The sequence below is a fragment of the Myodes glareolus genome, chromosome 1 (genome assembly GCF_982192425.1).
Source record: "Myodes glareolus chromosome 1, mMyoGla1.1, whole genome shotgun sequence".
In the NCBI taxonomy this organism is placed as follows: domain Eukaryota; kingdom Metazoa; phylum Chordata; class Mammalia; order Rodentia; family Cricetidae; genus Myodes; species Myodes glareolus.
Genome location: NC_142026.1, coordinates 66,668,813 through 66,694,937, shown reverse-complemented (window position 1 = coordinate 66,694,937; position 26,125 = coordinate 66,668,813). Strand labels below are relative to the sequence as shown.

General features: G+C 47.9%; 1 protein-coding gene across 2 annotated transcripts in view; it reads right to left on the bottom strand.

Annotated features, from left to right (window-relative positions):
• Positions 1-3,234: 3,234 nt before the first annotated feature.
• Hif3a (hypoxia inducible factor 3 subunit alpha) overlaps positions 3,235-26,125 on the bottom strand; it is a 29,808-nt gene continuing 6,917 nt past the window's right edge. For both annotated transcript variants that reach the window (XM_087908702.1, XM_048431658.3), the window contains exons 3-15: positions 24,964-25,109; positions 22,626-22,710; positions 21,861-21,973; positions 21,298-21,506; positions 20,170-20,276; positions 19,766-19,913; positions 16,728-16,840; positions 15,962-16,152; positions 13,971-14,072; positions 12,876-13,147; positions 11,517-11,628; positions 9,504-9,585; positions 3,235-7,913 (exon numbers count right to left, since the gene is read on the bottom strand). In XM_087908702.1, coding sequence (XP_087764828.1) covers positions 7,816-7,913; positions 9,504-9,585; positions 11,517-11,628; positions 12,876-13,147; positions 13,971-14,072; positions 15,962-16,152; positions 16,728-16,840; positions 19,766-19,913; positions 20,170-20,276; positions 21,298-21,506; positions 21,861-21,973; positions 22,626-22,710; positions 24,964-25,109 — 1,778 coding nt within the window. In that variant the 3' untranslated portion in view covers positions 3,235-7,815. The remainder of the gene's footprint in view (positions 7,914-9,503; positions 9,586-11,516; positions 11,629-12,875; positions 13,148-13,970; positions 14,073-15,961; positions 16,153-16,727; positions 16,841-19,765; positions 19,914-20,169; positions 20,277-21,297; positions 21,507-21,860; positions 21,974-22,625; positions 22,711-24,963; positions 25,110-26,125) is intronic.

Below are 26,125 nucleotides of genomic sequence, written 5' to 3'. Positions count from 1 at the left end.
GGCACTCCTGACGCGCCTGCGCGGCGTCAACCCCCCCACCCCCCCCACCCCCCCGCCGGAGAGCGCGGAGAGGACAAGGTGACCAGAGGGTATCTAGACGCCCCTCCTAGAAGGAGCCAATCATAAAGAGGAGGGAGGGAGTGCTGGGGTCGGGGGTGGGAGGCTGGGAGGGCGCCTGCTTCCAAAGTTAGTTCTGAGGCAGCAGAAGTTTCTTGGGTCTTGAGACCCAGGATTCGTTTAGACTTGGTGACTGGGTTGCGATGCCATCGGCGGGTGGGGCTGCTTTCATGGCAGCACCCTGCCCAACCGGGAACCTGTTCCGGAGTTGGGTGCTGCCTGTTACTTTTGTGACCTTGAACAAGCCTTCCTCCTGTTGCCCCTGTGACCCTTCTGGAAAATGTGTAGTTCCTCAAGGAAACCAAATAAAGCTTGAACTTTACAAATCAGCCTTTTTAGATTATTAACAGGGCGTCCCGATTTTCAAGTCTTGGGCAAGTATCAATTGTGTGGTGTTTGTTCTGGGCTCAACAAAAACATTTTTAAAATAATTTTTATTTTTTTGAGACAGGGTCTCACTATGAAGCCCTGACTGGCCTGGAACTCGCTGTGCAGACCAGGCTGGCCTTGGACTCACAGAGATCTACCTGCCTCTGCCTCCTAACTGTTGGAATTGAAGGCTTGCAGCATCATGTCAGGCCCCAGCACTATCTTTTAAAGGACCAGGGATGTAGCTCAGTTGGTTGAGTACTTGTCTAGCATCCTCCGGGCTTGAGCTCCATCTTCAGCACCACAAAATCAGGCTGAAAGATGTAATCTCTCTGTAATCTGAACACTTGGTACTCGGGGGCAAGAGGATCAGAATTTCAAATTCGAGGTCAGACTGGGATACATGAGACCCTGATGCAAACACAACCAACCACATCAACTGAGTCTCTTAAATGACACTCGGGTTGCTGTCTTCATTTCCCTTGCCTGGATCACAGCTTCAGCCTCCTCTGATGCTTTACTTATGTTCCTCCTCCCTCCTCCAGTTTACCTTCCATATGGCAGTCAGAGGCATCTTGCTAGAACACTGTAAGGCTGGCAGCCGCCCCAGCCTTCAATGCCTCCAACTCCCTTTGGAGAACACCCATAATCTTTCTGATGAGAAGCCATGACTAGTCTGACCCCTGGCAACATCTCCAGTCCGCACTGCTCACGCCCTTTAGAGCTCACATACTGCCCATCTTCCTAATTCTAGCTTCTTGAACTCCTTCCCTCTCAGGCTAGACTCTGTAAGTGCTTCCCCACCTCCACCCCCAATCACCACAACCAATCACCCTGGAAAGTAGGTATTGTTGTCATGTCCATTTTACACGTGAGGACACTGAAGTTCACAGGAATTTACTCCTGAAAAGTCTCACTGAAGGTCCGAATCTGAATCGAATTCCCCAGCACTTAGTTTCTATTTGACTGCCTCTGTCAGTGCCAGTGAAATCAGAGGATAAAGAATTTTTTTTGATTTTTTTTTTTTGAGGCAGTATCTGTTCTAATACATTCGAATCCAGCTCAGACTTTTCCTGAGACTCTGTGACCTTGGGCAAGCCATCAGCCTTTCTATTATTTCCTTTGTAAAAGGGAGATAGTTGTGGTGCCTGTGCATAAATGCAGAGGAGGTTTGAGAGAAGCCTGGCCTGAAGGCTCACACTTGCAGTCCCAGCACTGGAAAGGCTGAGGGAGAAAGATTGCCGTGAGTTTGAGGCCAGCGTGAGGCACATAGTGAGTTCCAGGTCAGCCCGGGTTATAGAGTAAGACCCTGCTTTCATTTCCCTCTCTCTCTCTTTCCCAGCTAAAATTTCCAACCAAATGAAAAGTTCATGTGAGTTACAGTGCTTGAATGAGAGGTGAAGAGAAGTACGCCCCATGTTGAGAACCTTACAGGTAGTCTGAGTTCAACAGAGTGAATAGGCTGGATCGAGGGGACTTCGGAAGGTTTAGAAGAACCTTCTCCAACTGGGGGAGGCAAGAATGGATTCTTGGAGAAGTGTTGAACAGAGATCTGAAGTATGAGTTAGTTGAGCAAATGAGAGCATAGGGGGAGAAAGGCTTTTTTTTTAAGACAAGGTCCTACATAGCTTCAGCTGGCCTTAAACTCAGCATGCAGCTGAAGATTACCTTGATCTCCTAACCCTCCAACCTTCAGCTAGGAAGTGAGGGCATTATAGGTCATGCCATCGTGCCCTGTTTGATGTGATGCTGGAGATGGAACCCAGGCCTTTGTGCATGCTAGCCAATCACTTTATCAGCCAAGGTACTTCCTCAGGAAAGACATTTAGGGCAGGAGGCACAGCAAGTGCAACTACTTGAAAGTGGTTTTCTTGCCTATGAGGAACAAGGGAGAGGGATAGAAGAGTGACACGTACAGAGACAAAACAGAGCAGGCACACCCTCCCACGCAGGAACCTGCAGACTCACAGTCTCCCACGCAGACACAGACACACAGGCAGGCACGCGCACGCACGCGCACACACACACTCTTCTGGAATTGCTGTGCTAAACAGTCCCCCACACACATGCAGGATCACAACATCACGTAGACATTAAAAAATAAACCACAGTGCCAGGCTGGAGATGTAGTTTGATTGGTAGAGTGCTTGACGAGCCATGCAACAAGCCCTGGATTCAATCCCCAGTACCAAATAAAACAGGTTTGGTGAAGCATGCCTGTAGTCCCAGAACTTGGGGGATAAAGACAGGAGGATCAGAAGGTCTTGGCTACACAGTGAGTAAAAGGCCAGCCAGGGATATATAAGACCCCGAATCAAACAAACAAACATAAGCAAACAAACTCCACAGGGTACTGTGAAGCATCAGCAAGTAAAGATGCTGCTACCAAGCCCAATGAACTGAGAGTTTGATGCTCAAGATCCATATGGTGGAAGGCAAGAACCAGCTCCTGCAAGTTGTCCATTGATGTTCACACATATGGCATGGCACCCACATCCCAACTCACGCACACACACACACACACACACACACACACACACACAAGAGGTAACATGGATGCCAAATGTGGTGGTACACCCCTATTATCCCAATACTTAAGATATGGAGGCAGATGGATCAAAGTTGAAGGTTATCCTTGGCTACATAGTGAGTTTGAGGCTAGCATGGCCTCTGACAAACAGCCAATGATACCAGCTACATGGTGCACTCACACCCTTCAAAGCAACCCCACAGATGAGTCAACACACGTTTCTCTGGTGCCTACTAAGGCGAGGTCTTTATGCTGGTTTTGGAGACATTTTTGGGTTTCTGAGCCAGCATGACTGGGCCATGTCCTTCCTCTCTCCTACCCGGGATAGTTCCTTCTATTGAGAACCCACAAAACCCATGATAGGAGAGAAGTTTCACACCCTTTCCCCTGTAGCACCTGGACAGGCCACCTCTTGACAAGACAGATTGAGTGGCACCTTCCATAGAGTCCTGAATGGGACAGAGAGGGGAGCCTTATCCTGTGGAAGACCAAGAATAGCACCATTGTAGAAAGGGAGCTGCAGGTAAGGTGGGTGTATAGCTGGTGGGAGACAGCTGAGGGGTCCTGCCCTCTTTAACCACCCCAAGATAAGCAGATAGGGCTGTGCGTGTGCCTGTGCGGCTGGATTATGGATCCCCCAAGGAGAGGAGGGAGCCCCAGGTCTTTAGAGTCCTGGAGAAAAGTTAAGTGCATACTTGGAGGCTTGGGGTGAGGAGCGAAAGAGATGCTAGGGTAGATAATTTTTAGGGCTATGAGACAGGAGGTCCTTGAGCATGAAGTTCATGAGCAGAAGATCTGGAATGGGAAGACTTGAGAGTGAAGGGAAGAACTGGGATGCATACAATGAGGGCTGGTAAGCCCAGAACAGAGCTGGAAGATTAGATTTGGACCTAAAGAGTCAAGAGGTGTGAGATCTTGGACCAAGGAAACATACAGAATGAATTCTAGACTCTACAGCAAGAAACATTCTACAACAAGCCCATCTGGAGGCTGCATTCTAGAAACTGAAGAAGTAGGATCAGACGCCAGAGGCCTAGAACTCCAGTGATTTATGAGTAATGGTAGAATTAGAAAGGCCCTGGGAGAGGGCATGTGTCTCAGCTGGTAGAGTGCTTGCCCGTCATGCATATGCAGCTGGGTTTCATCCCTGGCACCACATAGGGTAAGTGTGATGGTGCACACATGCAAGCCCAGCATTAAGACGTGAAGGGTAGAGGATCGGAAGTTCAAGGTCAGCCTTGCCTACATAGTGAGTTGGAGGCCATCCTGAGCGACATGAAATCCTGCCACCCCCCCAAAAAAACTCAAAAACTAAATTCTAGAATCCACAGAGATTTTTGGGATCTTACAATCTAGAAGAAAAAGAGTTGGGTTTTAAGGTTTAGAACTAGAGAAATATATAAGGCAAGACATCAGCTGATATTTTAAAGATGTGTTCTAGATTCAGAATAATTCGAGTCAAAAGATCTGAAGTAAGGAAGACTGGGCAACTGTGGCATCTAGACCAAAGGAACTCATGGCACAAGGTCTAGAATCAGAAGACATCTACAGAGACTGAGTGTAGCTCAGTCGGTACAGTACTTGCCTAGCATGCATGACATTCTGGGTTCAATCCCCGGCACCACATACAACCAGGCATGAATGTAATCCAAGCACTTGGGAGGTGGGTGAAGAGGTATCGTGAGTTCAAGGTCATTCTTGACCACGTGGCAATTTAATGTTGAGTTTTGAGACACTGTCAAAACAACAACAAAATCCAGAAGGTTTTACTTTTGCTGTTGTTTTGTGTTGTTTTGGTTTTTCAAGACAGGGCTTCTCTGAGTAGCCCTAGCTGTCCTGGAACTCACTCTGTATACTAGTCTGGATTCAACTCAGAGAGGTCTGCTTGCCTCTACCTCCCAAGGGCCGGGATTAAAGGTATGGACCACCACCCCCTGGCTTTATATTTGAAGTTCAGTAATAGGCAGATCACCAGGTCATCTGAGAACAGGGAATCCTGGAAGTTTCAAGTCTAGAGTTTGTATAATCTAAAACCTGGGGATGGTGGAGGTAGTGAAATCTAGAACCCAAGAGATTGGGCACATGGTGTCTGGCTCCAGAAGAGCCAGCTCTAAGCTCAAGACATAAAACTCGCTTTACCCCTCCTTACTGAGGGAAAGCAGATCTTGAACTCTTTGCGTGCAGAAACTTGGAGAGAAGTAAGACAGGCATCGTGAAGTTTGGAACCAAAGTGATCTAGAAATGAGATTTGGATTTGAAACCAAATATCTTACAGATGAGAAAGACTGGTACCTACCAGAAGTTTGGAGTTGTGGGCTCCAGAAACAAGAAGGAATTGTAGTTATAAGATCAACTGAACTCAGTATCAAAGGCCTCAAATTTCTAGACACTTGGGAGAATGAGACTGAAGGATCATGAGTTCAAGGCCTACCTAGGTTTAGAGATTGAGTCCAAGGTTAGTCTGAGCTACCAAACAAGATCCTGTCTCAAAACAAGAAATAAGACTGGGTGGTGGTGGTGCACGCCCTTAATCCCAGCACTTGAGAGGCAGAGGCAGGTGAATCCCTGTGAGTTCGAGGCCAGCCTGGTCTACAAGACCTAGTTCCAGGACAGCTAGGACTGTTACACAGGGAAGCCCGGTCTCAAAAAACAAAAAACAAAACAAAACAAAAACTAAAAACAAAAACAAAAACAAAAAAGAAATAAAATATGGGGCCGGGTGGTGGTGGTGCACACCTTTAATCCCAGCACTTGGGAGGCAGAGGTGAGCAGATTAACAGGTGCAAGTTCCAGATTTAATACTCAATACCACACATACAACACACAAATGGTCTGCAATGACAGGGAACAGAAGACATAGGAACTGCAGGGATTTTGAAGAAGTCTAGAAGCGGAGGATATTACAGAATGAGTTTTTTAGTGAGAGGATTCTGGTGGTTGTAGGTTCTAGACCCAGAGAGCCTTACAGATGATGTAATTCAAACCACACTTTAAAGCACTGTGAGGTTTGAAAACAGACACAATTGTGGGCTGTGAGAACCAGTCCAAGAAAGAGCTGGAGACTATGAGATCTATTAGAAGAGTTTGAAGAAACTGAGGTCTGTAGCAGACCATGTTGGAAGTGATGCAGTCTGGAGTCAGCGGGAAGTCAATGACAGCATAGTCTAGAACTAGGGAATGTCAGAGAAGGCTAGTGGTCATATAGTCTGAAACCAATGAAGACCAGAGGCAGCGTAGCTTAGAATTAAAGATGTTCACAGGTTGTATACTGTCTAGAGTAGCAGTTCTCAATCTGTAGGTTTCAACACCTTTGGGAGTTGCATAGCAGATATTCTGCATAGCAGATATTTACATGATTCATAACAGTAGCAAAATTATAGCTATGAAGTAGCAACAAAAATAATTTCATGGTTGGGGTTACCACAATGTGAGGAACTGTAATAAAGGGCTGCAGCATTAGGAAGGCTGAGAACCACAGCTCTAGAACCACAGAAGATTGGAGGGCCTATACTCTAGAACCAGAGAAAAGGTCAGAAAAGTGGCATGGTGTAGAACCACAGTGGGGTCATAAGGTGTGAGACTGAGAATCAGGTAAAAGACCAGAGAATGTACAGACTAGGAATAGAGAAGGCTAGAGGTTGCATAGTCTAGAACTGAAGAAGGCAGGAATAACACAGTTTAGAACCATGGAGGCCAGAGGCCACAGTGTCTATAACAAGGAAGGCCAGAGGCCATAAGCCTAGATCCAGAGGAGACTAATGGTGGCACAGTCTAGAGCCAAGGAAGGCCATCGGCTTCACAGTCTAGAAACAGGAAAGGATGAGGATTATGGAATCATGGATTGTGCATTTTAGAGGGAAGTAGAAACTCTAGAACCAAAGAGTCAACAAGCCTCTAGAAACAGGGAAGGCCCAAGGGCATACAATCTAGAACCAACAAAGACCAGGGGCTGCATGGTCTAGATACAAGGAAGGCCCTGGGTCTTGCTGTCTAGAACCAGGGAAGATGAAAAGTGGTATAGCCTAAGACTTGGGAAGGCAACAGGTTGTTCAGTCTACAAACAGTGAAGGTAAGAGTCAAGTATTCTAGATTCAGGAAAGGTCGGGGATTATGGGTCTGCTGAGTGGAGGAAGTTGCTGCATATACCTAAACAGGAAGAACACAAATGAAGACATTGTTTAGGCTAGGTTGGTGCTGGTAGGAAGTCAGGAGCAGAAATAGCAGGCAGATTGGGTGGCAGCTTGGGAGGCTGAGACTCCACAAGTCCCTGGGGGTGAGTTCTGACCCTGAGTCTCCCCACCTTTGCCACCCACCGAGGATGGGGGTGGGGGGGCACATCGCAGAGTGCCAGAAGGATAAAGGATAAAGTAGAGCTAATAGAAGAGTGATGGAAAACAAAAGAAAACACAAAAGAACAAAAAATGCGATTATGGTTGTCCAAACTCCACGGGGCCAGGATCAGAGGCAAATCCCTGATTCTTCCAACCCCTTATTCTCCCAAATAAAGTAGAGTCAGAGAAAGGGATAGTGAGGTAACCAACTGTGGAGAACCCCAAGAGAAGTCCTGAGAGGAGGTGGAGGGGGTCACACGCCCCCTCCCAGAGGTCACTGAGCTGCGAATAATCCAAGAAGCCCCTGAATGGGTGAAGGCAGAGGGTGAGGGGGGCTGAGGTAGGACTGGCCGGGGGTGTGGAGGGACACTCAGAGGAGAGAGGCCCCATCCTGCATGTGGGCTGCTGGTGTGGAGTGTGGTTGAGTCCTCTCTGGGGTAGAAGAAGGGATCTGGGAAGAGAGCTGACTCAGTGGGCCTGGGCCAAGCCTGCCGCTGGTGGGACGTGGTTCCTGGGCTGGGTAGTTTCCTCATGCTGGTAGAGAGAGAGCAGCGAGGGAGCTAGTCCTGCAGAAAAAGGGAAGGTCAATCAGGAGAGAGAATTAGCACCCAACTGTATATGCACCTGCATCTAAAAGCAGGGAGGCAGGCTGGCAAGATAGCTCAGAGGGTATAGGTGCCTGCTGCAAACCCTGACCGTCTGAGTTCTGTCCTTAAAAGCCACATATTGGAGGGCGAGAACAGACCACTGAGTTTGATCCTCAGGACTCACTTGAAGTTTCAAGTAAGACCAAAGCTTTTGATAGCTGCAAGGTAAGATCACCATAAAAAGACACACAAAACTTTTGATCGCAGCACGGTAGGATCACCATAAAAAGACAAAGGAGCGAAGGCTGCAAAACCAGCACTGCCCCACCCTGCAGTCACAAGGGGAGGTGTCCCTTGAGCACTTACTATACAACAGTTCTTGGGTGGAATCTGCCCATGCAGCATCTCCATAAGTTCATTTCTCCAAACAGGTCCTCCAGTAAGAACTGTAGTCATAAGCTCCCACTGACAGATAAGGGACTTGAGGCTTTATAGCAGCTGTCCCAAAACCACAGGGCTGGGAGTTGCCCTGTATGGTTATTTCAATTAGGTCAAGCTTCGAAGAGCTCTCTCTGGGTCCACTCCAAGGGGTAGCCGTGGTAAGTTCTTACCCTCCTTAGGGTCTTTCTTTCTCTCCACAGGGCTCAGGAGGAAAGGGAAGGGAAGGGCTACCTGATGGCACCCTCTGCACTTGATAGTTTTGTGTCAACTTGACATAAGCTGGAGTCATTTGAGAGGAAGGAACCTCAACTGAGAAAATGCCCCCATAAGATCGGGTTTTAGCACCCCCCCCCGTCTCTCTCTCTTTCTCTCTCTCTCTTGCTTTTAGAGACAGGGTTTCTCCGTGTATCTCTGCCTGTCTTGAACTCGATCTGTAGACCTGACTGGCCCTGAACTCAAATTCACCTGCCTCTGCCTCGTGAGTGCTGGGATCAAAGGTATGAGCCACTACCCGGTTATAGGACATTTTCTTAATTAATGATTGATGGGGGAGGGCCCAGCCCATGGTGGGTGGGGCTATCCCTGAGCTGGTGGTTCAGGGCACTATAAGAAAGCAGCTGGGAGGCTAGGCGGTGGTGGTTCACGCCTTTAATCCCAGCACTTGGGAGGTAGAGATCAGGCAGAGATCAGGGAGAGAGGGAGAGAGGGAGAGAGGGAGAGAGGGAGGGTGGGAGCTAGGGAAACCCTGTCTCAAACAAACAACCCCCCCAAAAAGAGAAAAGAAAAGAAAAGAAAAGGAAAATAAAAAAGTAAGCAGCTGGGCAAGCCATGGGGAGCAAGCCAGTAAGCAGCACAGCACCCTCCTCCTACCTCCAGGTTCCTGCTCGGCTTGAGTTCCTGCCCTGACCTCCCTCCATGACGGACTACAGTGTGGAAGTGGAAGTGAAATAAATCCTTTCTTCTCCAAGTTGCTTTTCGTCATGGTGTTTCATCACAGCAAAAATAACCCTAAGATACCCTCCTTCACCTACCCCTAAGATGGTTCCATTCTTCTGTTAATCATTTGTGGAACCATTCAGGGTAGAAGTGACTTGAAGTTTCTGTATACCCAAGCTGTTGTTGACTCACCCAAGGTCTCATGGGAATCCAGGAGTGAGGTTCTGGGATCCTGTTGGTTTCCTGGGAATTGTCGACCTTGCAGAAGGAAACTCTGGGAAGTTAGGGAGGCAGAGTTGTCACCATCAGCGTCAGCATCACCATTAATGTCATTATCAGTACCATGACATCATCACCAGCATCAGTAGCAGCATCACTACACGCATGATTAGCATCAACCACAGCAGGATCTTTAGCATCATCAGCCCATCTATATCACTTCTATCACTAGCATCAGCAGTACCATTACTATCATTAGCATAATCACTGTTATCAGCATCACCACTACCAGTATTATCACTCTCATTAGCATCATCACTACCATCACTCTTATCAACAACAGCCCCATCATCATCATCATCATCATCATCATCATCATCATCATCATCATCACCACCACCATCATCACCTGTCTGACAAGACAGTATGGTGCAGCGGTTAACTGGAGTCTGCTGAGTACTAGTCATCCAAGAGACTTTGGGAAAAATCACTGTTCTAGATGTCCTCTTGGTGGTCCCCCCGCCTTTCCCTTTCTCTGTGACCCAAGCAGCTGATCCCATTGCTGTGCAATTTTGCTGTGTTTTCATGCTGTACTCAGAAGATGGACCACCCTAGCAGGTGGGAGGAGGGAGGTGACATTCTAGCTGTTTCCCTGCTATGGTTGGCTATGCCCACTCTGGAAGGCGTTAGGCCTTAATGGCTAGGGGCTACTGTTGGCCCCGATGCTGCAGCAGCCTGGACTTGCTTGCACTGTCCTCACACCGTCCACAAGCTTGTTAAATTCTTCCCAGCATCCCATTTAGGTGTGCCACCCACACGGACTGATCACGCTGCTTAACTTCCTCCATGTAACTGTCTCACCATAATGATGACATTGATTTATGTAAGCATTTCTCAAGACAGGGTTTCTCTGTGTAGCCCTGGCTGCCCTGGAACTCATTCTGTAGACCAGGCTGGCCTCAAATTTACAGAGATCCACCTGCCTCTGCCTCCTGAGATTGAAGGCATACGCCACCATGCTTGGCAATATTTATTATTATGGAACAATATTAAACTGTACCCAAAAGGAATTAATAAGGTAATCTTTTGAGATATTTATTGCAGCCAGGATCAGCACACAGTAATGAAGAGCTATTGATATTATCACTCACACCCTTCATATGCAAACATTTCTTGCAAACCCTAGAACAGAGTTCTTTGGGAGATAGGGAGGTGTTGTGGAAGTCATACAATCCAGGGTGACTTTACAAAAAAAATAAATAAATAACCAACCAAACAAACAAAAAACAGATTTTGCTATTGTGCAGAATGTTTTTCTTGCTTTTTAAAAAACTTCTGTTGCTAATTTTTTTTAAAAAAATTATTTTTATTTTATAGTATTAGTGCTTTATCTGCATGTATGTCTGTATGAGCGTGTCAGATCTTGGAATCTGAGACAGTTGTAAGCTGACAGTGCTGGGAATTGAACCTGGGTCCTCTAGAAGAACAATCAGGGCTCTTAACCACTGAACCATCTCTTTAGCCTCTCTTGTTTTGTTTTTTGAGACAGGATCTTACTATGTAGTTCATGCTGACCTAAATCTGCTAATCCTCCTGCTTCAGTCTCTCTAGCACTGGGGTTATGGGCGTGGCCACCACACTCAATATTTATTCTTTAAACTCTGCAGTGGTACTCCAGATCCTAGGCTGTCTCATTTTGGAGGGGCACCACGGAAGCAGAGACGATTCCTCCTCATCTGACGAACTGCCTTAATCCTCTCGACCGACTTTGTGTCTCTTCTTGGTGATAGCTATGTATTTGCAAGGTCATTTTATGCCCATTAGCAGACTTAAGAGAATCCAGGTCCTGTCTGCAGCCGGACCACTGATGCTCTGTCTGCCTTTCAGCCAGCCTCTGGCCCTCTCTGGTTTTTCCGTCTATAAAACATAGGTTTGAAACCTGCTAGTTTCAGAGCAGAACCTCCACCCGCAACTTCCTAGACCTACCAGGCTGAGGGGAGGCAATCGGAAGCTTCCAGGTTCCAGGCTGGGGGACCGCTTGGCGGGCTTTGTTTCCAGCTGCTCCATCCCTTTGTCCTCTGAGCTCTGGGCCAGGGCCCTGCAGAGACACAGGTAAGACTCAAAATACAACAAACCTGGGCAAGTGTTGGTACCCTTGTTGGAAGCCAATGGCCTCCCCAAACAACTGTCTAGTCCTTGACATACATGCCTACCAACCCACTCATCCAGCCAGCCACCAACCATCCTCTTATTCATCTGCACTGGGACCTAAGTTCCCACACATGAACCTTCATTCTCTTTCTCCCCACCCCCATCTATCCATTCATCCATCTGCTCATTCCTCTCCCCACCTATTCACTCATCCTATCCACCCATCCGCTCACCTATTTGTCCACTCATTCATCCAGCAATCATCCTATCTTCTTCTTCATCATCTGGTGATCCACTTATACTTCCATTCATCTACTGATTAATCAACTCTCTCAAGACCCATCCAGCCATCCGTTCATCTATCCACTGATCTTTCTATTTGTCCTTCTCTCCACCCGCATATTCATCCAGCCATCTAATCACCCATTCACCTTCCAGTCACCATTCACTCATCTATTAATATTTTATCTATTCACTTATCAATTTACCTACTCACCTACCCATCTACTGATTTTTTTCTCCCCATCCATCCATCCATCCATCCATCCATCCATCCATCCATCTCCCCACAATGGCAATATAGCTCAGCACTAGAGAACCTGCCTAGAACCCATCAGTGAGGGGACTGGGGTTATCACTCAGTAGTTGAGCACCTAGAATCCCCTAGTGAGAGACTGAGCTATGTAACCTTAAACATGTGACTGAATGCATCCAGACTGGTGGATTCTAGATAAGTGCTCTATGACTGAACCACCTCCCCAAACCCTCACTGGGGATTCTAGGCAAGTGCTCTACTACTGAGTCACACCCAAGGCCCTCACTGGGGGATTTCAGGCAGGTGCTTGGTCAATTCTAGGCAAGTTCTGTACTGAAGAGCTATATTCCCAGTACCAGTTTCTTCTCATTAAAACAAAAAGTGTCAATAATTCGTATGTAAGTGTGTCCCCCATGATTGATTCCTGGCTGCAGAGGGAGTTGGGTAAGTGGTGAGAGCCCTGGAGGGGGCACCAGTAGGGGGCTTTATGTAAAGGCTACAGAGGATGCAATAAAACTGGCATATGCTATTGGGGGAACGTGGTGGGCCTGACTGAAGAGGTGGAGACAGGAAGCATGCCGAGGGATGGGGCTGATGCATAAGAGTGGGCAGGGATCTTCTATATGCCTATGTTATATCCCTCTTTCACTGTGGCTCACCTCTTCCGAGTCCCAGGCATCACGGAGGCTGTAGGGGGATCCCCCCTGGAGGGGCTGGAGCAGTTCAGTCGTGGATCGCTCCCCCAGCGGGGCAGCAGGGAGGGCTCAGGGATGGGGGGCGACAGGCCATGGAAGCTCCGAGCACGGGGTCTGCGGGCCACCCTAGGGGGTCTGCGGTGGGTTCTGGGCCATTGCTCGCTGGAGTTGAGCTGGAAGTCATCATCCATGGAGATGTAGGGAGCCAGCATCTCCAAGTCCAGAGTGTCAGGGTCCTGTAAGGGGGCAGGAGGGAGTTTATAGCAGGAGCTACGGCCTGGGGTGAAGCAGGGGGCGGGTCCTCTGAGGGGTTTGCCTGAAGAGCTGTTTTTCCTCAGAGGTCAGTCAGTTGACTCGGGTTTAAAAGGACAGGATGCTGTGTGCCTTTTCTATTTAGCTGGAGGGCACGATAGCTGTGGCAGCGTTATTTGTGTCATTCTCTGTCTCTGGTGTCTTTCTGTGTCTTTGTGGTTTTGACCACGTGGCTCCAGCTCGGCCTGTAGCCCTGCCTTTCTATCTCTCCCTTCTTTGTCTCTCTCTCTTCCTGTCTCTCTGTATCTATTTCTTTGTCTCTGTCTCTTCTCACTCTATCTCTTTCCCCTTCTTCTTCTGTCTCTTCTTAACCCCTGTTTCTCTGTCTTTGTATCCTTCGTCTGTCCCTCTCCCTGCCTGTCTCTTTCCATCTTACCCCTTCATTGTCTCTATGTCTCTCCAAGTGTCTTGCCTCCCTCACTGTCTTTCGTTGTCTCTGTCTCTATCTGGATGCGTGTTTTCTCTGTCCTTCTGCCTCTGCCTCTTACCTTATCTGTTTCTGTCATCATCTATTTTTTTCTGTCCCCCTCTTTCTTCCCTTCCCTGTCCTTCTGTCTTCCCTTTCCCATCCCCAGCCAATGAAACAATGGTCTATCTGTTCAATCATCTATCAGTCATTCTATCAACTTATCCATCCATCCATCCATCCATCTACCATTCACCATCCCATCCCATCACCATCCCATCATCCATCCCATCACCCTTTTGTAAAGTCAGATAAGCTGACTCTTCTATGCCAGTACTCACCTGAGCTTTATCTAGATCTGCCTCCACAGTCTTGTTTTTCCGGGCAGTGGAGAGTCTGTATGCATTCTCTAAGCCCCCAAGCAACTGATCTGGGAGATCAGCCTGGAGGAAAAGAGAGCAGAAACACCAGAGATGGAGTTTGGAAGTGTTCACAATGAAGATCTTGGCACGGAAACACCAGAGATTGAGTTTGGAAGTGTTCACAATTAAGATCTTGGCATGGAGGTAGAGGTTTTTAAACTGGAGCTTGCAGGGGATCAAAGAGCAATACAAACAAAGGTGTTTTTGTTTGTTTGCTTGCTTATTTTTGTTGTTTTATTTTTTGTTTTTGTTTTTCTGAGACATTGTCTCAGGTAGTCCAAGGTTACCCCTGAATTCATAATGTAGCTGAGGAGGGTTTAGAATTTAGACTCTTCCTGCCTCCAGTTCCTAAATTCTGGGATTACAGGTGTGTCTCATTATTCTTGGTTCGTTCTATCATCTATCTATCTATCATCTATCTATCTATCTATCTATCTATCTATCTATCTATCTATCTATCTATCATCTATCTATTATTTTGAGGCAGGTTCTGTGATGGTTAGCTTTGTCAACTTGCCACAACCTAGAATCACCTAGAAAGAGGATTGTCTACGCTGAATTGGCCTGTGGATACATCTGTGGGTGACTGTCTTAATTAGTTAATTGAGGTAGGGGCTGGAGAAATTGCTTGATGGTTAAGAAAATTTGTTGTGCAGGGCGATGGTGGTGCAAGCCTTTAGGAGGCAGAGACACGCAGATATATGAGTTTGAGGCCAGCCTGGTCTACAGAGTGAGTTCCAGTACAGATAAGACTGTTACATAGAGAAACCCTGTCTCAAAACAAAACAAAACAAAACAAAACAAAACAAAAACACAACAAGGGAAAAGAAAAGAGAAGAAAAGAAAAGAAAGAAAGGCAATTTGTTGCTTTCCAGAGGATCCAAGTTTGATTCTGAGCATCCACATGGTGGCTCAAAACTATCCAATAATTCCAGTTCTGGGGCATCTGATGCCCTCTCTGACTACCACAGGAACCAGGCACACATGTGGTGCAGATACATATACATGCAGACAAACACACACACACACACACACACACACACACACACACACACACACACTTTAAACTTAATTGACGTGAGAAGACCCAGCCCACTGTGGGTGACACCATTCCCTAGTTAGGGGTCCTGAACTGCCTAAGCATGGAGAAATGATGCTGGGCATAAGAAAGCATTCGTTCATTCATTTCTCTTTGCCCCTGACTATAGATGTGATATGACCTATTGTCTCAAGCGCCTGTCATCGTGACTTCCCTGCAAAGATAAAATGAAACCTATAATTACACGTCAAAATAAAACCTTTTCCCCCTGAGTTGCTTTTTTGAGTGTGTGTGTGTGTGTGTGTGTGTGTGTGCACATTAGTGCAGATGCCCACAGAGTTCAGAAGAGGTTGCTGGATTCTCTGGAGCTGGAATTACAGGTGGTTGTGAGTCATCCAATGTGGACGCTGGGAACCAAACTCCGGTGCTCTGCAAGAGCAAGCGCTCTTAACCACTGAGTCTTTCCAGCTCCCTTTGTCAGGACAGTTTATCACAGCAACAGAAATGAAACTAGAACAGGATCTCATTCCAGGCTGGTCTGGAACTCACTATATAGCTAAGGCTGGCCTTGAACTCTCCCTGCTTCAACCTCCCAAGTGCTGGTATTGCAAGGGTGTGCTTCCATGCTTGCCTGTTTGATTTTTGAGGCACGGTTTTATTGTGTAGCTTAGGCTGGCCTTGAACTCAATCCTCCTTCCCAAGTACTGGGATCTTGAGTGTGTGACACCATACTTACCTTGTAACTTAGGTCTTAGAGAAACCCCATCTCATCCCTGAGATGGAGACATTGAGAACAAAGGACAGCAAGACTCAAGCTAGAGGCCCAAGCAGAATGGGTTCTTTGTGTGCTCAGGGAGGTGACACTGCTTACCGGAAGAGGACTTTGGGGTCGACGCATAGCCTGTGGTGTGCTGGGGGTGGCAGCTATGGGATGCCCATCCAGAATGGGTGCCATAAGGCGGCGCAGGTCTGGGCTACAGAAACGGCGAGGGTCAGCAGCCAGGGAGGCCTCACTCAGGGCTGGAGGGTGCAGGAAGGCCAGAATCCGGGGAGCAGGTGGGTCTGGAGGATGAACAGGACACAGTGATATTACAGAGGGGTGAGGGCCAAACCCTGCTCTGCTGTGCTCAGCCTAGTATGTGAGGATGGCCATTGTGTTTACTGCCGGAGAGGAGTAGCCAAAAGGCCTCATTCTAGGCCATTTCACAAGCAGATTGCTATGGAGCCTTGGAGGGACCTTGGGGAAGGGCTTAGTGGCTGCAAACAGCTTCTGGCCATTGCATTCCTGTGTGTTAAGACTGGCTGGAGGCACGCACCTCGCCCCCAAGGAGTAGGGAAGTGTGAGCGATAGGGAACCACAGTGGGAGGAAGAGCAGGCGACAAGAAGCTCAAGCAATCATCTCACTCTTGGCTGTAGGGAGGACTGGAAGGAAAGGCACCCTAAGCAGAGAAACGGGGGAAGGCAGTGAACGGAAAGAGTGTGGCATGCCCTGAGTGCCGAGAGGAAATCAGTGTGGTTTGGTGGGCGAGTGACAGGAAGAGAGCCAGCAGACGGTCCCACAGGGCCCTGTGAGCCATGTGAATGCATCTGACCTTCCTTCTAGGGGTCCTCAGGAAACAATGGCCTGGATCCATACCTAGACTGTTGCCAGGGATACCCTTCTGCGAAGAGGCGCCCCGCTGAGGGGGTCTGCGAGTGTGTTGCTCTGTTTGTTCCAGGGACAGCACCACTCCAGTCTCTTCTACCCGGCTGTGGGGGAAGGGGGGAGCAGGAGAAAAAACAGTGGGAGTCAGAGAGTGTCCTTGCCCACCCTCCTGCCCAGGTGGCTGCTCTTCTATGTCTTCCTACAGAGGACATTATCATCTAGGAGTTGAAGGGAAAGGAATTTGCTGCTTTCTCACCAGGATTTATTTTGCTTATTTTGAGATGAGTCTCCTATCGGCCAGGCTGGCCTCAGCTAGGGATGGCCTTGAACTTCTGATTCTCCTATCTTCACCTCCTGAGTGCTGGGCTTAGAGGCACATACCACCATGCTCAAGTTATGGGGTCCGAGGATGGAACGCCAGGCTTTGTGCATGCTCAAGCATCCTACCAACTGAGTAACATCCTTAGCCCCTCAGAAATGCTTTTACTCCCAAATTTATGATAAGGGAGACTCAATCTATAATGGCATCTATCTATCTATCTATCTATCTATCTATCTATCTATCCATCCATCCATCTATCATCTATCTATCTATCTATCTATCTATCTATCTATCTATCTATCTATCTATCTAGATATGTGTTTGCTTGTTGTGCTGGGGATTGAACTCAGGACCTTATGCATGCTAGCAAACCCTCCTCCAGGCTCCTGCAGTGGTGTTGAAAAGAAACTTAAAGCCTGGAGTGGTGGAGCCAACATGTATTCCAGTACTTGGGAGGCTGAGAGGCAGGAAGTTTGAGAAGCTGGTTTGAGCTACTACCATGAGACCCTGTCTCAACAAGACTAAATAAAACAGAACTTGTTGGACTTGATGGCTGCTGCTTGTAATCCCAAGACTTTGGAGGCAGAGACAGGAGGGTCAGGAGTTCAAGATCAGTCTTAGCTACATAATGAATTTGATGTTGGTATGCTCTATAGAAAACCATGTCTCAAAAAAACTTAAAAAAAAGCCAAACCCATATTCTTCATTGCATTCCCAAATATGAAGAATTCATAGCTATATTTCTATGAATAAGCATTTATTTGAGAAGCTTCTATTCATAGACATCTCCATCCTCAAGGGAACAGGTTTATAAATACATCCTTTTTCGTCCCCCGCACCTCCCATCCCACAGTCTCTGGCTCTGGAGACAACCCTAACGCTGGCTGGGTAAATTGGCTTTGGAGGAGTGAGTGGGTCTGAGGTTGAGGACCATGCATTCATTTGCATTTCATTAGCAAAAGCATATCATAGGGCAGATCGCAAGTGCATCTGGTGCTCCCAGCAGCTCCCGGAGAAGTTATGACTCTACCCTCACTAAGCCTATCCTGGGGATGTAGCAGTTTAAGATGGCTGCCTTTATCCCCCTGAAAGACAGAATGTACATAGTGACACAGGCACACACTTGATACACACAAACATAGAGGAATACCTGTAGACACCCAGGTATTTGGAGGAAAAGGACATGCACAAAACCTCTATGTACTTTGTGTCATATATATGCATACAGGCTACATGGAGCTCATTCATTTATTCAGTCCACAGACACCTCTCAGTTAAGCATCAATACACAGAGGTTGAGAACAAGAACTCTGAAGCTAGCATCTTGGGTTCAAATCTCAGCTCTGCCATTTCTGAGCTGTGTGACTTTAAACCTGTGACTGAATGTCTCTGGACTGGTGTGCTCTAGGCAGGGGCTCTACCACTGAGCCACATCCCTACCCCTTACTATAGGATATTAGGCAAGTGCTCTGTCCCTGAGCCATTTCCCCAGCCCCTCACTGGGCCATTCCAAGCAGGCACTCTACTCCAGATTTTAGCAATTTGAATTCCCAAAGTGAAAATATGCAGCAATATGACATGTTGGCAAGGATGGGGAGCACTGGGGCTCACATCCAAGGCCGGAGGGAAGGCAGAATGGCACAGCACTGTGAGAACAGTTTTCAGTGCCTTAGAAAGTTCAGTTTCATGGAAACATATGACCTCCCCATTCCCCTCCTAGATGCTTACCCAGGAGAAATGAAAATGTTCATTCTCACAAACTCCCACTTGAGAATGTTTATAACGGCTGTTTGTATAATCCCCAAACAGGACACAGCCCAAAGTCCCCCAGCTGGCACATAGATAAATAAACAGTGGCCGATTCATTCTCCAGACCACTAGTCACCATGAGAAAGGAACTGTTGGTCTGGACCTAGTCAGCACTTGAGAGCCCGAGGCAGGAGGATTGCTATGAGTTTGATACCAGCTTGGCCTACATGAGAACCTATCTCAAAACACCAACAAATGTTTTTTGTTTTGTTTTTTTGAGATAGGGTTTCTCTGTGTAACAGCCCTGGCTGTCCTGGAACTTGCTTTGTAGACCAGGCTGGCCTCAAACACACTGAGATATGCCTGCCTCTGTCTCTTGAGTGCTGGAATTAAAGGTGTGCGACCACCACCCAGAAAAATATATATTTATTTATTTATATGTGTATGGATGTTTTGCCTGCCTATATGACTATGTACCATGTATGTGCAGCACCCACAGGGGAGGATGCCTGATCCTCTGGGACTGGAGTTGCAGATGGGTGTGAGCCACCATGTGGGTGCTGGAAATTGAATCCAGGTCCTTTGGAAAAACAGTCAGTGCTCTTATCTGCTAACTCATCTCTTCAGTCCACTGACCTACCACCAATATTTTTTTTAAAAAAATTAGCAAGGGGCCCTGGTGGTGCATACCTTTAAACCTAACATTTGGGAAGCAGAGGCAGGTATATCTCTGTGAGTTTGAGGCCAGCCTGGTCTACATAGAGTTCTAAGACAGTCAAGGTCACTTAGAGAAACCCTGCCTTGAAAAACAAAACAAAAAAGAACACACACATTTGCATATATACATTCATATGGCCATACACGTTTCACACAGGCATACATATACATTTCCTTATACATGCACAATACACAGGTCTGCCAATGCATCCCTCTACACACATTACACCCTTCTGCTCACCTGATCAGGAAGTGGACACAGATGATACTTTCTGACTGGGGGCCCCGTCCCCCTGACACCACTGTAGCCTGAGTCTGAGTCCACAGGTAGCCTCCAGTCCGGGCCAGGAAGCGATACTGTCCCGTTACTGCCTGGCCTTTGCTCAGCACTGGGGAAAGGGTGGGTGGGGGTCAGTGTCTTACAGGGACACCTGAGGACAGAAAGCTCAGGAAGCTGGAATTAGGAATGAGACGTCATAGAAGACAAAAATGCAGGACCTAGCATTTGGGGTTCCGGGGGGGTGGGGGTGTGGTGGGGGCAGGAGTCCCACAACACCCTGGCTTTCTGTTCAGGAGATTGGGGATTGCTGTTAGGTGGGATCATGCAGCAGCTGGCTCTGGCCTGGGGACATGTTGGTCACCTACAAGTGTGGATGCTCCTGCTGACTGCATCAGAGTCCAGTGCATGGATGTATTCATAGGCAGAACAGCCAATCAGGTCATCAGGGCTGTAGCCAGCGACTTCTGCGATCCTGTAGTAAAATGGAGAGATACTGGTCAAGGCCCAGATGGAGGGAGAGGGCAGGTGTCACAGACAACAACAGCAAGATGAGAGATGGGGCAGCAGCAGAGAGGTAAGGGGAGGGTAAGAAACGGAAAGAGTGTGACAACTTACTCCTGTAATAACAGCACTCAGGAGGCTGGAGCAGGATTGTGAATTTGACTGTGAACTGGAATACAGCCAGGTCATATCTCAAAAAATCAAGGGCTCAGGGCATGCCTTAGCGGTAGAGCCTAGAATCTTCCATTGAGGGGCTGGGGGTGTGGCTCAGGGGTAGAGCCCCTGACAGGCACATGTAAGGCCCTGCATTCCACCTCTAGCACCACAACAACAAGTAAATAAGTAAGTGAAAAAGAAAATAATTAGGTGTGAGTATACAGCAGGGTGGAAAAGGAAGAAGATAAAGAAAATAATGTGAAAGAAGCATGAAGCTGGAGCAGAAACGACAAAAAGAAAGAATGAAAATCATTACAGACTGAAAATGAGACCCTTGCATTGTGCTCTGCACTGTGCGATGCGAGGAGTGCTGGGCACTATTCTCCTACAGGACAGTTGAAGACATGGAGGTGCAGAGAGGCGAAGTCACCTGGGCAGTGTTACAGACCCAGGATGGAAATCCAAGGCATCAGAACCTAGAGTCATTGCTTCCAAGCATGTAGCTTAGTTGGCAGAGACTTTCCTAGCATGCACAGAGTCCTAGGTTCCAACCCCAGCATGCCTGTAATCCCCTCCCTCGGGAGATAGAGGCAGGGAGGTTAGGAGTTTAAGGCCATTCAGAGACAGACAGACACACAGGCAGGCACACACAGAATTTGGGCAAAACCAGACACACACACACACACACACACACACACACACACACACACACACACAGAGAGAGAGAGAGAGAGAGAGAGAGAGAGAGAGAGAGAGAGAGAGAGAGAGAGAATTTGGGCAAAATCAAAGAGAAGAGATGGTGGGTGGGTGTGGGTCTGCACAAAGCCACTGCCCACCTCTCGTCGCAGTATGTAAACTTCATGTCCAGGCTGTGGCGGCTGAGAAAGGCCCCTCGGCCCAGAGGGGGCTCCAGACTGGATGGGTGGGGGATGGCTTCACAGATAAGCACCAGGCATTGCAGGGGAGGCTCGGAGCGAGGGCTACCGGTGGGGGAAGTCTGCGCAGGGGGCTTGTAGGCCCTCATATGTCCTGAGCAGTGCAGCACCTTTGGGTGAAGTGGGGCGTTGTGAGTGTGAGTACCCATTTTAGCCTTAGGCTACCCACAGGGCTGGAGACCTGTGTCTGGGTCCCATAGGGAACCGGGGAGAAAAGATCCTTGATTATGGTCTTGGATCTTCATTCCAACCCTCGGAAAACTTGGGAGACTTAATTCAGGAGGCTGAGGACCTTGCCATCCTAATGTCTAGCCCCAGGAAACACAATTTCATACGTGCTCTAATACCCTATCGGACTGTCTGAAGGAGTTCCAGCAAATCTCTTAGCCGGGGAGACCCAAATCCAATAAGGAGTGAGATTTTCCGGGGTCGGACCCACCCCACTGAGACCAGTACCAGCCCACCTTCCAAGTGGCAGCTTTGAGGTTGAGCGTGCGCCCCCTGCTGGTGAGTGTGCTTTTCATGCGCAAGGAAAAGTGGCGCTCTGTGGGGGCTTCCAGCTTCTTCTTGGACAGACCTGGGAAAGCACGGAGAGGTGACGTGTTGCTAAGTGAATGTGAAAGTCTTCCCAGCTTCAGAGGTGGCTTAACTGTTAAGAGCTGGTATTACTCTTGTAGAGGACCTGAGTTTGGATTCCAGAATCTATGTCAGGCAGCTCACAATCATCTGTAACTCCAAAACCCACGTCTGGCCTCTGAAATTACCTGCACTATATGAACATCTCCCCACCTCTTAGCACCCCTCCCTACTGCTCCGCCCTACTTAAAATAAAAACAAAATTTATTTTTTTCTTCCTTCCATTTTTTTGGGAGGGGGTGTGAATGGGGGAAATGACAGGGTATCTCTATGTAGTTCTGGCTGTCCTGGAACTCACTCAGCTGACCCCGAACGTGCCTCTGCCTCCCAAATGCTGGGATTAAAGGTGTGTCTGGCTCAGAAATGAAATCTTAAAGTCTCCCCAGTCTGATCCCCAAAGCTGGGACCTGGAACCAGGAATGAGAGCACCCAGGGAAGGGAGCACCCAGAGAAGGGAGTCCCCAGGGAAGGGAGCACTCAGGGCACAGCTAGTTCTCTCCACTTTTCTCTATGCAGGTGTTCCAGATAGGAAGGGGAGGGCCGGGTCAGTTTCCTACCCTGAGAAGTGGGGTCTGGGCTTACAGGGCACTCACTTGGCCTGGGGGTCAGGGCATCCTGGAGTTCCTCTTGGTCACAGGGATGAATAAAATCAAAGATACTGTGTCCGATGAGCTCCAGCTGGGGAAAAGGCAGGGTTTATAGTGGAGAGAAGACACACTTAACAGGACTCCTGGGCTGACTCCTCCACCCTCTGCTGGTCACTTTTGCCCCAGTCAGGAGGTTGGTCGAGGTCATTGGCCTCCTTAGTCACTCATTCAGCCATTCCTTCATTCAGCAACCAGTTCTCAGCACCCAGTTCTTATTAGGAGCCTCCCTAAATGATTGGACAGATCGTAGATGGAGCCTTGCCTTTTGATATTTATTGGGTGGTGGACATGCATGTGTGCATCTGGGGAGGCACCTGGGTAAGGTCACATGATGAGATACTAGTTTAAAGACAGTGGCCCTGGATAGTTTCTTTGAGGAGGTGACATTTGAAAAAAAAAAAGAGAGAAAAGAAAATGTATTGGGCTGGAGATGTGGCTAAGTGGGTAGCACACCTGTTCAATTTGGACTGGACCCTGGATTTGACATCAGACACAGCATCTAGGCACTGTGCCAAGTACCTATCATTTCAGAAATGGGGATGTGGAGGAAGGAGGATGGGAAGTTCAAGGTCATCCTCTGTCACATAGTGGGTTTGATGTTAGCCTGGGCTATATGAGATGCTGTTCCCAAGGGAGGGAAAAAGCTCAATAAAGTAAGTGAAGTGAGTCTGTGGCTCTCTGGAGTAAGAGAATTCTTTTAAAATGGGAGTTGTGCAGGGTGTGGTGACCCACGCCTTTAATCCCAACACTCAGGAGGCAGAAACAGATGAATCTCCGTGAGTTCCAGGTCAGCCCGGTTTACATATTGAGTTCCAGGCAAGCTAAGGCTACAAGGCTACATAGGAAGACCCCTTCGAAGAAGAAGAAGAAGGAGAAGAAGAAGAAGAAGAAGGAGAAGGAGAAGGAGAAGGAGAAGAAGAAGAAGAAGAAGAAAAGAAAGAAAGAAAGGGATGGAGGACAGATAGTTCACTGGTTAAGAGCACTTGCTGCTCTTACAGAGGACCTGAGTTCAGTTCCCAGAACTCATATTAGGTGACTGACAACTGCTTGTAATTCCAGTTTCAGGGGATCCAAGTCCACTTCTAGCCTCTGATGGCACCTGTAATGCACATGATGCAATACATATATGCAGGACCCATCTGTCATGCAGGTGATACACACACACACACACACACACACACACCACACACACACACACAGAGTCAGTCAGGTCCCCCATATACATAAAATAGATAAATTAACTTTTACTAGTAATAAAAACAAATAAAAATAAAAATCAGGAGTCACAAATGCAAAGGGCAAGTCACCCCTCCTGGGCAGTCAAAGAGTCTGTTACATGTTTCAGTTTAGGAAATGAGCCTGGTACTGGGAGGAGGGGACACAGATGAAAAAGCATCCATAGTGGGATCCAACCCGATGTGTGGGCGACACTGCACTCTTCTAACAACACCCTACAGCTGGGTTTGAGAGTTGGTTCTATCCCTTTCTAGTCTGAAACTTTGGGGCAGTCACTTGTTTGACTCTGAGAGTTCACACTCACAGAGAAATTGGTACCAGGAGTGGGGTTATGCATCAGGGAGAAGGAACAGAGGTCCACTGTACAGCCATTTACATGAAAGAGAAAAAAAGAACACAAACTTTCTTATACAGGGTTTACTTTAAGGATGAATTAAAGCTAGTTCTAGTCCCCAAATGTCTTGCTCAGCTCCTCTCCTCCCGCCTGAGGGGGTATCCCAGTCCCTGCTGATCCTCTAATCTCTAGTCTTTCCCTTTATAAACTGTAAATATGATCTTACCTCTTGAGCAAACCTCCCCCTTGTTTTGACTCCTATGGCTCCCCAGTGCCTTGGAGACAAACCTCACTGAACACACGTTATCTACCTGTCGAACTGTCTGACCTTTTTTATCCCTCTCAACTTCTTCCACTGTCCTCTGTCCGCGATGAACTAAGTAATTTCTTCAAACTGTTCCACGTTCATCTCCCCACTGGACCTTTGTCTGTGCTGGCATGTACAGTCACGGTCCTCATTGCCCCTCTGCTCACAGCCTGACTGGCTAAGGCATTCAGCTTTCAACTAAGATATCCTTTCTTTTAAGCAGCCCCAGGCTGCACATCTCCTACATCTAGGCTGTCCCATCACAGCTTTGACCATCCTGTCTGGTGACATTCCTCTCTTCCCTCTGCCATACTGTGAACTTCGGTAAAGGAAGAACTAAGGTTTTGGGGAACCGACCCCCCAGCATCACCAGTAGGGGAGGAGCAGATACAGAGCAGGCAGCTCACCTGACTGAGGCCCAGGTGCTTGCTGACATTTTCCGACAGGTAAACCATGTCTCCCTCGGCGGTGAGCACCATGACGAACCCCTCGAGGGCCTTCAGGTAGCAGGCGTCCAGTGGTTCTCCCCCTGTTCCCACCTGGTTCCACTCCCCTGGTGCCCAAGCCGGCGGGGAGGGGGAGGATGGGGCAGCTGTGGTCAGTCACGGATTTACCCTAGCTAGCTTCCCTCCATCTTCCCTTGCCCATATGAATTCATAGAAATGCTCAGGTGAGTGGCAGAAAATTCTAGGGATCTGAAATCCCAAAGAAGAGGGCCAGGCCACTACGCTTTGGAAACAGGAACACGGACTCCAGAGGGATAGACTCCCCCAAGATTTAAGAGTGAACTGAGAAGTTGAACTTCAATGTGGCTTGGGGTCGCTCGGAATTCTGGAGCTGTGAGCAAGTTCTTTAGAGTTCTTGGGGGAGGGTATGGATAGCCTGCCAGATGGGCGGAATTCTAAAATGTCAGGGCCTTCCAGAACACAGAATTCCATTACATTTTATTTTATTTATTTATTTCCTGTGCACATGGAGGTCAGAGGACAGCTGACGGAATTATAAAAGGGGCAAACTCCCCCTCTTCTATGGGGCAAGGGGATTTAATGGGTAGATCCTCTATAATGAAACCTTTTCAAATTTCTAGGCGTCTCTCTCTCTCTCTCTCTCTCTCTGTGTATGTGTGTGTGTGTGAGAGAGAGAGAGTGCGCGAGAGAGCGCACACGTGCTTCCTCAGGTGGTTGCTAAGAGAATAAGAAACAGAACTAGAGAAGAGGACAGAGGATGAAGAGAGGCTTTCAAGGAATTTTGAAAATATGGTTGTGAAGCCTCCTTGGGTGGGCACGATTGGCAAAGCATGGTGACTATGTGAAGTTGAGGCAGAAGGACCAAAAATTCATGTCTTGTTCAAGGCCAGTTTGAGCAACCTAGTAAGACCCTGTGTCAAAATAAAACAGTCAAGAGGTTGGGTATGTGGTTCTACCGTAGGATGCCTGCCTAGAATCCCCCAGTGAGGGGGGTTCTGGGGAGCGTGACTTTGTGGTAGAGGGCTTGGATATCACACCTCTTGGATTTGGGTGTAATATCCAGGATAGCAAAAAAGAAACCAAACACATAAATTGGCGATGT